The 13,990-nt window shown below is 36.3% G+C and overlaps 1 protein-coding gene across 1 annotated transcript; it reads right to left on the reverse strand.

Annotated features, from left to right (window-relative positions):
• Positions 1-4,592: 4,592 nt before the first annotated feature.
• On the reverse strand, positions 4,593-13,717 carry LOC127440430 (ras-related protein Rab-11B-like). The gene is made up of 5 exons (XM_051696991.1): positions 13,528-13,717; positions 11,914-12,109; positions 9,499-9,692; positions 7,986-8,066; positions 4,593-4,904 (listed from the first exon to the last, which is right to left on the reverse strand). Exons 1-5 carry the CDS (start codon positions 13,565-13,567, stop codon positions 4,759-4,761), a joined length of 657 nt encoding a protein of 218 aa, XP_051552951.1. The 5' UTR covers positions 13,568-13,717; the 3' UTR covers positions 4,593-4,758.
• Positions 13,718-13,990: the final 273 nt, after the last annotated feature.

Below are 13,990 nucleotides of genomic sequence, written 5' to 3' on the forward strand. Positions count from 1 at the left end.
TATATATATATATAGCCATATGCAATATACAGGTGCATCTCAATAAATTAGAATGTCGTGGAAAAGTTCATTTATTTCAATAATTCAACTCAGATTGTGAAACTCGTGTATTAAATAAATTCAGTGCACACAGACTGAAGTAGTTTAAGTCTTTGGTTCTTTTAATTGTGATGATTTTGGCTCACATTTAACAAAAATCCACCAATTCACTATCTCAAAAAATTAGAATATGGTGACATGCCAATCAGCTAATCAACTCAAAACACCTGCAAAGGTTTCCTGAGCCTTCAAAATGGTCTCTCAGTTTGGTTCACTAGGCTACACAATCATGAGGAAGACTGCTGATCTGACAGTTGTCCAGAAGACAATCATTGACACCCTTCACAAGGAGGGTAAGCCACAAACATTCATTGCCAAAGAAGCTGGCTGTTCACAGAGTGCTGTATCCAAGCATGTTAACAGAAAGTTGAGTGGAAGGAAAAAGTGTGGAAGAAAAAGATGCACAACCAACCGAGAGAACCGCAGCCTTATGAGGATTGTCAAGCAAAATCGATTCAAGAATTTGGGTGAACTTCACAAGGAATGGACTGAGGCTGGGGTCAAGGCATCAAGAGCCACCACACACAGATATGTCAAGGAATTTGGCTACAGTTGTCGTATTCCTCTTGTTAAGCCACTCCTGAACCACAGACAACGTCAGAGGCGTCTTACCTGGGCTAAGGAGAAGAAGAACTGGACTGTTGCCCAGTGGTCCAAAGTCCTCTTTTCAGATGAGAGCAAGTTTTGTATTTCATTTGGAAACCAAGGTCCTAGAGTCTGGAGGAAGGGTGGAGAAGCTCATAGCCGAAGTTGCTGGAAGTCCAGTGTTAAGTTTCCACAGTCTGTGATGATTTGGGGTGCAATGTCATCTGCTGGTGTTGGTCCATTGTGTTTTTTGAAAACCAAAGTCACTGCACCCGTTTACCAAGAAATTTTGGAGCACTTCATGCTTCCTTCTGCTGACCAGCTTTTTAAAGATGCTGATTTCATTTTCCAGCAGGATTTGGCACCTGCCCACACTGCCAAAAGCACCAAAAGTTGGTTAAATGACCATGGTGTTGGTGTGCTTGACTGGCCAGTAAACTCACCAGACCTGAACCCCATAGAGAATCTATTGGGTATTGTCAAGAGGAAAATGAGAAACAAGAGACCAAAAAATGCAGATGAGCTGAAGGCCACTGTCAAAGAAACCTGGGCTTCCATACCACCTCAGCAGTGCCACAAACTGATCACCTCCATGCCACGCCGAATTGAGGCAGTAATTAAAGCAAAATGAGCCCCTACCAAGTGTTGAGTACATATACAGTAAATGAACATACTTTCCAGAAGGCCAACAATTCACTAAAAATGTTTTTTTTTTATTGGTCTTATGATGTATTCAAATTTGTTGAGATAGTGAATTGGTGGGTTTTTGTTAAATGTGAGCCAAAATCATCACAATTAAAAGAACCAAAGACTTAAACTACTTCAGTCTGTGTGCATTCAATTTATTTAATACACAAGTTTCACAATTTGAGTTGAATTACTGAAATAAATGAACTTTTCCACGACATTCTAATTTATTGAGATGCACCTGTATATATAATACAGTTATATATTTTTTATATATATTTTATAGAATATATATATATATATATATATATATATATATATATATATATATATATATATATATATATATATATATATATATATATACAGTATATATACACACTACCGATCAAAAATTTTGAAACTCTCATTCTTTATCATATATATATATATATATTCACATTTTAGAATAATAGTAAAGTCATACAAACTAAGGAATGACATAAATGGAACTATGGGAATTATGTTGTGACTAAACAAAATCCACAATAAATCAAAACTGTGTTATATTTGAGCATCTTCAAAGTAGTCACCCTTTGCCTAGAATTTGCAGAAATGTACTCTTGACATTTTCTCAACCAACTTCTTGAGGTATCACCCTGGGATGCTTTTTAAACAGTATTGAAGGAGTTCCCATCTATGTTGGGCACTTATTGGCTGCTTTTCTTTATTATTTGGTCCAAGTCATCAATTTCATCAATTTACATTTTAGTTTTATAATGAAATAAATTAATATGGTGGCATAATTATATTTTTGTCCACAAAACTAATTTCAAACATTTAAGCATTCGTCTTCAGATCAAAAGATTTTTAAGATCATGGGAATCATAGGTATTATCCTCCCAAATATGTTCATTTCTACAGAGAAATAGTATATATGAACAATTTCAGTCAGGATTTAGGCCCCATCACTGTACAGAGACTGCACTTATCAGAGTTACAAATGACGTGCTCTTATCATCTGATCACGGCTGCATTTCACAGTGCTTTTAGATCTTAGTGCTGCCTTCGACACGATAGATCACAAGATTCTCTTGAATAGGCTGGAGAATTATGTTGGCATTTGTCTGAGATAATAAAATTATCAATCTTTTAATAATGCAGTTTAAAAGACATGTATCAAGTTCGTAGAAATTTAATCTTTGTGTCAATTTTAATTTCATACATTTTTGAAAAAAATAAAATAAATAAAATTCTGCAAAAAAAAAAGTAAAGTATGGAGTGCCACAGGGATCAGTTTTAGGGCCTCTGCTTTTCTCCTTGTATACGCTTCCCCTGGGAGACATTATCAAGAATCATGGAATAAGTTTCCACTGTTATGCCGACGATACCCAACTTCATATTTCTTCAAAACCTGATGAGATTTCACAATTCTCCAAATTAGCAGAGTGTATCAATGAAATAAAAGATTGGATGGCCAGAAATTTCCTTCTACTCAATTCCGAAAAACAGAGGTACTAATAATTGGACCAAAAACCTCTAAAAATAAGCCACTAAAATATAATTTGACTCTCGATGGATGCACTGTTACGTCATCTTCTACAGCAAAGAACTTGTTATATTTGATATCAATCTGTCCTTTGAAAATCAAATTACCAATGTTTGTAGAACAGCATTCTTCCACCTAAGAAATATTGCTAAATTACGACACATGCTCTCTGTTGCTGATGTCGAAAAACTAATTCATGCGTTCATGACCTCAAGACTAGATTATTGTAATGCATTACTGGGAAGCGGTCCAGCAAGATCAATAAATAAACTTCAGTTGGATCAAAATGCAGCAGCCAGAGTGCTGACTAGAACCAAGAAATATGATCATATTAGCCGCATTTTATCATCGTTACATTGGCTACCTGTTAAATTTCGTATTAATTTTAAAATTCTGTTAACTACATACAAAGCTTTGAATGGTCTACTTAAGTGACCTTCTGAAATGCTATATTCCATCACATTCATTACGTTCATCCGGCCTGTTAATAGTTCCTAGAATATCAAAATCTACAAAAGGAGGTAGATCCTTTTCCTGTTTGGCTCCTAAACTATGGAATAGTCCCCCTAACACTGTCCGAGATGCAGACGCACTCACTCAGTTTAAGTCTAGACTAAAGACTCGTCTATTTAGCCAGGCATACACCTGATTTATCCTTCAACTCACAATTAGGCTGCTTTAGTTAGGTCTGCCGGAACCAGAAACCAGAAACATTGATCATGATCATAACTCTGCAATAAATTGAATGGCATCTATGCTAATATTATTCTATTTGTTTCCCTGTCTCAACCTCGGGACTCCTATCCTGAGATCACCAGAACCGGCTGGATCCAGCTCCATTCCTGCTTCGTGTTGGACTCCACTGCTACGTGTTGCTGAGTGATGATGACTAATAGCAGCGGGTGCCAGCCAAACATCACTTCAGTCTATTGCGATGGACTTCTGAGGATGAGCTGATGCCAGCTCCAACCATAAGACATGGGATACTTCATATGCCATGGCCTGAACCTTGGATTTAGGATTGACCTCACCGAACCTCACTGAAATGACCTGTGATGATCTCTGCCTACATCACCTCGGTCTAATGATGGACTACACTCTTATAATGGAATACATAGACTATCAATTAATTGCCAACAAAAGCCTTCATCAGCCAACTAACAAAGGACAATGCATCTATGTGAACTTCTGCAGTTAATCCAGGATGAACTTTAAAGACATTAGCCATTCATCTTACAGTTCTTACAAAATCTAAACACTGACCCTTGACATTTAAGTCAAGTGTTTCAAAACTTTTGAACGGTAGTGTGTATATATATATATTTTATTTTTGTTTGTTTTGTTTTTTTGCATTACAGTAATGGGAATTTGTGGGTCAAGTGTGCTTAATTGTCTTGAAAATAATGCCACAATGCAAATAATTGCAATGGCACTAAAAATAAGCTTAGTTTTCCTTTTTCACTTTTTTGTATTTGGGGTGAAATAAGTAAATATCTTGTACTGTAGCTTGATTACAGCACTTTACTGTTCAAGGACGAAAATCAGCATTTTTAAATATCTCGGTTCAGAATACGTTTGATTCTTTTTGTCCATGTTCCTCTGTGATGGCGAGATATTTTCGTCCATCAACTCTGTTAAACCTGAGGTTTACTGTATGTTTAAACCATTCTTGAAGCCAATAAACCACAGTGAGTCCCATACTGTAAAATTTTACTTCATGACAGTCGTAGTGTGCATGTGAGTTGACAAGCTATCAAAAGAAAATATATTACACAAATAAAATTGAGAACATTATAGTGACATAACATGAAGAGGGCAGCAGAGATGAGTGACAGGTGGGTGACGGCTGGTTGTCATGGTTACAGGTTTTGGCAGCATTGTAGTTTGTTCCCTTTCTGCCCGTCAGTGGTCGGTGGTACGCTGATGTCGACCACATTGTTTCCCGGCGACTCCTCGTGGGCTGATCGGTCAGTGATCTGCTTCTGTGATACAATGCGGTAGATTTCTACAAAAAGTGCAAAGAGAGAAAGTTTGAGCTCATATGGAAGAGTTTAAGTATTCTTGTCAGTGTAACCTGTGTAACAAAAATGAATCGTTCAAGGTCTAAAATCTGATTGGAGGAGCCACATTTGAAGCCGATGTGAATTACACGACGTACGCTGGGTACGTTTTTAATTTTAAAATTAGTTTTATTTCTATTTTAATAAAAAGTCATTTTTGGAGCCTTTAAAATTTTGTTTAGTTTCAGTTTTTTTTTTTCATTAACAGTAATAACACTGAAACATACACACCAGTGACCACACATTAATTAAATTCATATTAATGTGCCAAGTTGCTAGAAACTACTGAACTGTTTATTATTAGGAATTAATTTAATAATTATTTTTTGGGAATTTTACCCTTTTTCACCCAATTTGGAGTGCCTAGTCCTTATGGTTGCGTGGTGATTCGCCTCAGTCCGGGTGGCAGAGGATGAATCCCAGTTACCTCTGCATCTGAGACCATCAACCCACTCATCTTATCACATGGCTTGTTGAGCATGTTGCCATGGAGACATAGCGTGTGTGGAGGCTTCACACCATCCACCGCGGCATCCGCGCTCAACTCACCACGCGCCCCACTGACAAAGAACCACGTTATAGCGACCACGAGGAGGTTACCCCATGTGACTCTACCCTCCCTAGCAACCGGGCCAATTTGGTTGCTTAGGAGACCTGGTTGGAGTCACTCAGCACGCCCTGGGATTTGAACTAGCGAACTAGCGAACTCCTTTTACCACTGAGCTACCCAGGCCCCCAATAATTATTTATTAAATATTGGTGTCTTTTATCATAATGCTGTTGCTTGTGTTTTAAAAAAGTAATAAGCCACTCAAAACCGTGCATCAGAGTGATTTTTTCATGGATAAGGGGTGTTTTAAAGCACAACACAAAGCAAATAGTTAAATAGCTACATTTATATTTATAATATTCATTAATTAAACATGTATATAACAATTTATAACAATACATTTACAACAAATGAGAATAAATAATTCTCTCTAATATATTTAATTAAGATAACTGTACAGGAAACAGTTAATGGTTGCCAAGCAACGTAACAACTCAGCACTTCAACATAGAAAATGCGTTCACGGGTGTGCTTTTATCACCATTAACAGCTTCAAGTGCAGTTCATCCAATCAGAATTCAGAGATGGAACTATCCGTTTAACAGTGAGTTAGGTAGTAACACACTACATGTAATCTGGATTCTGTAGTCAGATTACAAAAATCAAGAACTTCTAATTACTGTAGATTACATCAAGGGCGTAGCCAGGAAATTACTTTTGGATGGGCCTAAAAAAAATTGAATGGGCCAAGTTTTCGCCCAGATTTTTTTTTTACAAACAGAGAAGCGGCGCATTCAAACAGTTAATTTAACAATTTCAGAAATCAGAATTTATTATTTTTATATATTTGAAGTCAAAGAATAATCTTCGCTATACTGGGTGGTCCCAGGCCGACCCCGGCCCACCCTTGGCTACGCCACTGGATTACATTACAGTTTGAAATATGCGTAATCAGTATAGTTACGTTTTTATGGTTTAGATGATTACATTACCTGTCAGTGATAATGGCGGTTGCTAATGTTTTATTTAAAAAAATTTGAATGCTTAATGAAAGGAGTGTTAATTGGTACTTGATACACTTGTATGTATGTGTAACAGGGTAACAGGGAAAGGGGGAGGCGAGAACCGGCTTGACAATATAAATAATAATTTAATGATTAACTTAAAGCAAAAGACATACAACACAAACGCATACAGGGCAGCTGCCTGTAGCTCTCTCTCTCTCGAACTGCCGCCTCCGGCTGCCTTTATCCCTCTCGTGGGCTTGGTTAGCCTGACTAGGGGCCGGGCGTGCGTCATCATGGCCCGGCCCCACCCTCCTCCTTGCCACAGTATGATTTACATCAAAACATGCAATAAGTAATCAAAAAGTAATCAGATAAGATTACCTAAAAATTGTAATCTAAAAGATTACATTACAGATTACAATTCAGTACCAGATTACATTTCAGAAGTAATCTACCCTCTTAAGGCCATGTGTTTTACCATGTTTAAGGGGGTTTGAGGGACTTACATGAGCTTTACATGGTGCAACACCCCATAAATGTGGTAAAATCACTATAAAGTGCAGCCTTGAGTGGTATATTACTTTAAGTTGTCAGTAAAATATAAACCACATTCTCTTAACATGATTCAAGACTGCAAGTGTGGGTATTGGGACAGGGCCAGAGACTAAAGCCCAAAGTATACTTCGGTTAGACGCGGCGCGAATTTCGTCATCAGCAGAGTGCTCGAGCACTGAATGCATGCGAGCACTGAACTATGCTCTGCACTGTACTCATGCTTCTGGAATTATTTGCAAGTGAGTCCACAAGGTGGCGACACTCACAGTTGAGCCGTTGCTGTCACAAAGAAGCGCTAGAAGAAGAGTCAACAGGAGACGAAGGTGGAAACAACAACAGTGGATGTGCACGTCATACCTGAGTGTGTCAGGAGATCAGGAGATACATGCATTTGTATATTAGAGTCTGAAGGACTATAAAGACACATTTATGCTTCCAAACTCCTGAAGAAAAATAATCCAGTATCATAGCAGTCGTAGCGCACATGAACCAACCACCTCTGTATGCGCACACAGTTATCTGAAGTATACTTTGAAAGGCTGTGCGTTCGACTGTATGCAGACACTAAGCGTTCGCGTCAAAACCGAAGTATGCTTTGGGATTAATGCGTTTGAACACGCATTGATTTAGCTACATTTATGCCTCTCATCCACTCTATTTTTTCTCAGTTTTCCTCCACCGAAACTCTCTGGCAACAACAACGCATTAGCAACCATACAGCAAAACCCTGGCATTGAGGCGGCAAGCACCACTCTTCTGCAAATATAAAAATCTAGTTTCATGTCTCAGCCCTTAGTGACATCACATCAACCTGATTCACCAACATATTCACACACCTACGACAACTGCAGGTGATCAAACTCGCATACTGTTTCACTGGAGATGGAGTTCATATGAGAAGAGCCACTACATGCCTGTTAGAATGTGTTTGAACGCCTCCTCCACGTTGGTTGAATCCAGAGCAGACGTCTCGATAAATGAAAGGTTATTTTTCTCTGGAAACAAGCAGAGGAGAGTTTAATACCAGCTGACCTTTAAATTTTTCCATGAGAACATACAGTAACCTACAAACTGTCTGAACACCAGCGCCTGTTTGCAGAAATCAGGTCATCTGACAATTAATATTCAATGCTCTGATTTTATATTTAATTTCATATTTAATAAGTGAAGGCAAACACTTTCACCCACACAAACCTGCAGTGCATTGAAGGTACACATTTTTTAATCAGCATGTGTGTTCCCTGAGAATCAAACCCATGTCTAGTTCTAAATAATTACGAATTAAAAATAATTTATGCATTCATTTCTTATGCCAAATATTATTCTTGACCTAATTTCAGTTCCAAAAAATGTAAACTGAACCGAATCAGAACCAAATTTCAGATATTATGACACATCAATATTTAAAAAAAATTAAAAAATTAAATCTAATTATTGTCAGAACAAATACAGTATATCCACTCCTGTTTTACAACCCTTCTGAGATTAATCAAATAAGCAGAGAGAAATTTAAATATAAAATTATATAAAAAATATTAATGTTTATATTAAACATTTGATTTACTCTACTATATCTCTTCTGAACTATAAGAGCCTAAGTCGCTAAGATTTATGAGCCAGTTGGATTTTGAATGCAACTTATTAAAAAAAATAAAGATAATTTGGTAGCACTTTACAATAAGGTTGTAATTGTTAACATTAGGTATTATGAAGTAAACTTAAACATTGATATTTACAACATTTATGAATCTTGGTTAATGTAAATATATCAGAATTATTATTGCTCATTGTTTATTCATGTTAGTTCATAATACATAAACAAATGCTAATGTATAGACCATTTAACTTAAAATGTATTAGTGTATGCAGAAATTAAAATTAACCAGAATTAATTGTGTAAAGGTATTGTTCACTGTTTGTGTTAACTATTGCATTAACTAATGTTAACCAAAAACCTTGCTGTATAGTTACTGTATGTAAGATTGCCTAAATTTGTTTCAGTCTAATCGAGTCACACCTTCTGCAGATCATTCACTTTCAACTGGTTTCCAGAGACATGAGGGAGAGTAGATGACGAGAGAATTTTCAGTTAAAAAACAGGACACCTAGTGAGTCAAAACTGCCACTAGTACCCATTAAAAAGTAAACCCTATCACTTTAAGGGCCAATTATGAAGTCAAAGGAACAAACACATCTGACATATTTTTGAGATTCACTTTTTCATTTTTGAAAAAATGACTTGAAAGTGCTCTGTAATTCTCTACATAATAGATTTTTCTCACTGTAATGTAACGTAAGTTATTGAAATATTTAAATAAACCAAGAGACTTGCAGTTTTCTCTCTCTGGGATCTGATTCCACCCCTGCAGCTTCTCTCCTCAGAGAAATGTCTAATGCATTTCCCAGCATCTCCAGAACTCTGTGTACCTGCGAAAGCACGCGCCTCGTCGGTGGGCACTGCCCTCAGGTGCCGCAGGTCGCTTTTATTCCCCACCAGCATGATGACGATGTTGTTTTCGGCGTGATCTCGGAGCTCCTTCAGCCAGCGCTCTACATTCTCATAGGTCAGATGTTTGGCGATGTCATACACCAGCAGTGCGCCCACAGCACCACGGTAATACCTGAAATAATATCAGAAAAATACCAGAAGAACAGCCCTTACAAAAACATTTACCATGGTCATTATCTGTATCTGTTATTGTTGATACAGTTAACAGATGTGATTTTGGTTCCCCTGCACTTTTGAAAAGAATAATTAGTTTTGCATTTTTGGGTGTAATGTTCATCATATGGGCATCTCATCTATTACATTGTTCATCTGTTTCCTGTGATTTCATTTGTTATGACAGTGGTGGCTAATTCTAAGTTACCACAAAAATATATTGTGGCAACAGTTGCTTTAGTAACCAGTGGTGTAGCCAAGGGTGGGCCGGGGTGGATCTGCACCCACCCAAATTAGACACAGGCCCACTCAGAATATTATTCTTTGACTTCAAATATATATTTATAAAATAGCTACTTAAATTGCATAAACGCATAAATTCTGATTTTCTGAAAGTGTGAAAGAACTTTTGAATGTGCCTCATCTCAGTTGTTAAGTTTTTTGGCCCATCCATTTTTATTGAGGCCCCCAAAAGTAATTTCCTGGCTACGCCCTTGGTAGTAACTTTGGTATTTTGAAAGAAACTGTGGTTACCATTGTACAATTTTGTATTGTACAAAATGTGATATTATAAAACAAAAAATAGATGCAGAATGTACAAAAATATATTTTTTAGTTGAACTATTTTTCATTTTTATTTATTTTTAAATATTAATTGTATAAAATATTATTTATTTATATAATAAATATAAAAATAATACTAAAAATTGTATTTATATATTATTTTATAATTATATTTATAATTACTTATTTATATTAATTATTAATTACATTATTTTATTTTCACTTTAAAAAAACAAATTGGGCTAATTTTAACAATTTTAACAGTTTTAATGGTTGAGACCCCATGAATATTACACCAGTGACTGCATATATATAATTCTTATTTTCAATGGTATAAAAGAACCAAAACCACATCTGTTAAATAATCAACCACAAATACATATAAATTCCCTTTTCCGCATTTTGATATTTAATTAGTGGATATTCAAGTAATTTTAAGCCAAGTTAAATACACTCAAAATATTTTTTTAAACTGCACAAATTTCACTTTCATAATAAGTTTCCATCAAATTAAATTGTGTAATCGTTAAGACGAAAAAATAAAAAAATAAAAAAATAATAAAATATATATATATATATATATATATATATATATATATATATATATATATATATATATATATATATATTAATTAAATTTTCTTACAGATTACACTATTTAATTTGATGGAAATTTATTATGAAAATTTTTATTAATGCGTAAATCAAAAAAAAAAAAAAAAGGCTTAAATATTATTCTTTTATTGAGTGTGAAAGTATATTTACTAACCAAAAAGTATCATGGATATGAAAGTATCATGGTATTATTTTACCATGGAGTGCTGTGTAAATTACATGATATATGAATATGGTAATAATTTAATACCAACATGGTTCCATAGAATTACATTACTATACCTACATTTTTGCAAAATGATTTTTACTTTACTCGTTGTGCTGTATGTATCGCAGTAGTTTCCTGGTGAAATGAACATTAGAGGCACTACAACAACAACAGCTTTCATTCACTTTCACACAAATCATGAGTAAAATGGCAGATTAGCAGTTCATAGACACTTTTCGCTCTGTTCCTCACTCAGTGCTATTGTGCGACATATAAACACTTTTACTATAGCGCATGACTCATTTTAACATTTGCATTACATAACTACATTTACAAGCTTGTTCAAGTGTGGTCAGCTTGACTGACAGAGCGTTGCACTTGTGATACAGAAGACCCGGTGTACGAGTCCCAAAGAGCATGCGAGTCGACACGTGAGCTGAAAGTGTCAAAGAAGCACCACAAAATGACATGGTTGCTTCATGCAATTGCATTTTTATCTCACATTTGCTTTTTCTGACACTATCGGTTAGGTTTAACTATAAGGTTTAGGCCAGGGAGGTCAGTTTTGTTGATTTAAAACTGGACAGAGCATTAACCTTAAAAACCTCATCTGTTTGGGAGAACATTTAACTCGCTTTTAGCGCCACACAGTGGACATTTCACCTCGGAACTGCTGTCATATGTGACAGGAACCACGTAATATGATTTTGCAATATAAAAATGTTCATGAGATCATGCTGTTTAGCCATCACTGTGCCACCACAGTACTGTTTTGCAAGTGTTGTGCACTCACGCAGAAGTGATGGCCCTGTATCGCTCCTGTCCTGCCGTGTCCCAGATCTGCGCTTTTATTGTCTTGCCATCCACCTGGATGCTGCGTGTGGCGAACTCCACACCTATCGTGCTTTTGCTCTCCAGGTTAAACTCGTTCCGCGTGAAGCGCGACAGCAGGTTACTCTTTCCGACGCCCGAATCTCCAATCAGAACAACTGAGAACAAAAGCAGAAAAAAGCCAAAACATCAGACTTACACTATTAAAACACCACCGTATGACTTACTTTCTTCAGTAGTACACAAAAGGGGATGTTTTAATCAATTCAATGAAAGTGGATGGTGACCGAAGCTATCAAGCTCCAAAAATGACAAAAAAGCACCTGAGAGTATCATAAAAGTAGTCAATTTGACTACTTAGGAACAAGCTGGTTTTTAAGTATTATTCACTGAAAATCTTGCCTTCCATCATATTTAGTACTTTTATAATACTTTCACGATACTTTTAGAGCATTTTTGAAGTGCAACAGCCCCAGTCCAGTTTAATTGTATGGAAAAGAGTTGCCTGGACATTCTGCCCAACATCTCCTTTTGTGTTTGGAAATTCATCTTTGGTTGAACTATCCATTTAAAGCTGTGAATTCCGAAACACTGGTTTATATTTGCCTGTATTTTCTTAAGCCCAGACTGAAGTGAGCTGTCTTACAAGGAAGTAAAGCCGAACTTTGTCCTCACATTATGCTGAGATTGTAAAAATGGAATCTTAATGTGACAGTTTTGCCGCGTGAGACTTTGATCGGGCGGTGGCGTCACACAATCAAAGCAAAGTAACAGTCAGCTGTGACAATGTAACAAATCACAGCGGTTGCGGGGTGACAGGAGAGAACATTAAGATGTGTATGCCCTCAACAAACATGTTAATAATTTTATTATGCATTTATAATATTACATTCATCGGTACAAATGCGTTTCTTCATGGTAAACACAATGCATATCATTAGAATGCATGATTAGATTTCAATGCAAAACAAACCAACAGCCAAAGCTAACAGCAAACTCGCTTTTATTTTTATTTATTTATTTATTTATCTGTCTTAAATCACTATAATCCATCAAATAAGACAGGCCAGGATCTTTTTGTGGATCATTTTTAATGCATATTAAAGTTCCTCCCATTTATGGCCTGATATCATAAATGTAATACAAACTAACAGCCAAATCTTAGAGGCAACTCACTTAAATTGCTATAAATGATCAAATACGACAAGCAGGATCCTCAATTTGTGAGTCATTTGGCTCATTTTGGGGGTCATTTATTAATGCACATTAAAGTTCCTTTTATTTAGGGCCTGATGTCATTCACACAGCTGGTGTACAGGCATTCGGCCTATCAGAAACAGATGTTTTATTGATCGATTGATATGCATTGATGCCGCTGCGGGCGTTGCTATGTTGCAATGACAGCTTTTATCTGGCTATCATTTCCAACAGGACATGGTTTTGATTATACGTGCTATTGCATAAGACATGTTTGATGATACAATAGGCTTTAAAATGCACGTGAAACCTATAGTTTTGGAACAATGGATGGATTATGATATCGCCCCTCTATATGGGGTATTAATGCAGAATTTACCTTTGAACAAGAAATCGTATTCATCGTCTCTGTTGGCCATTGTAGAGAAGCCCGATGCGACCTTCAGTCCGCCCAGAGGAAGGTAAAGCAGTAAAAGTTGTTTTAATAGCTCAATGCAAGCAGAAGAGAATAAAGTGAATAGGGAAGGCACATAATGCGCTGTCAGACCGAAAGAAGAGCTCTCGTTCTGCATTAGGGGAGGAGTTACGCTGTTCATTTACATTCCACACAGCAGAGGGCGCTATAAACACTGATGAAATCTAAGTGTAAACATCAACCATTCTGGGTTGGTGCTTGCTTTTATTCTCATTATAAAAGGATAGGCTATACAGTATAGTATTGTGGAAAGGCTTGTTATGATTTTCTCTTGATACAACATTTTTTACACTCTCACTAGTTTAATTTGTCTACTAACAATGTCCAACAGTGTATGTAGCCTACATGCATCACAGGAGATTTGTCA

The sequence above is a fragment of the Myxocyprinus asiaticus genome, chromosome 5, assembly GCF_019703515.2.
Source record: "Myxocyprinus asiaticus isolate MX2 ecotype Aquarium Trade chromosome 5, UBuf_Myxa_2, whole genome shotgun sequence".
Lineage (NCBI taxonomy): Eukaryota > Metazoa > Chordata > Actinopteri > Cypriniformes > Catostomidae > Myxocyprinus > Myxocyprinus asiaticus.

Coding starts and splice junctions, on each gene's coding strand:
- LOC127440430 (XM_051696991.1), bottom strand. CDS start 13,567: ATGGCCAACAGAGACGATGAATACGATTTCTTGTTCAAAG. Junction 8,067..9,498: donor CGAGGCGCGTGCTTTCGCAG/GTACACAGAGTT, acceptor GCTTGTTTCCAG/AGAAAAATAACCTTTCATTT. Junction 4,905..7,985: donor GTTCAAACACATTCTAACAG/GCATGTAGTGGC, acceptor CACTTTTTGTAG/AAATCTACCGCATTGTATCA.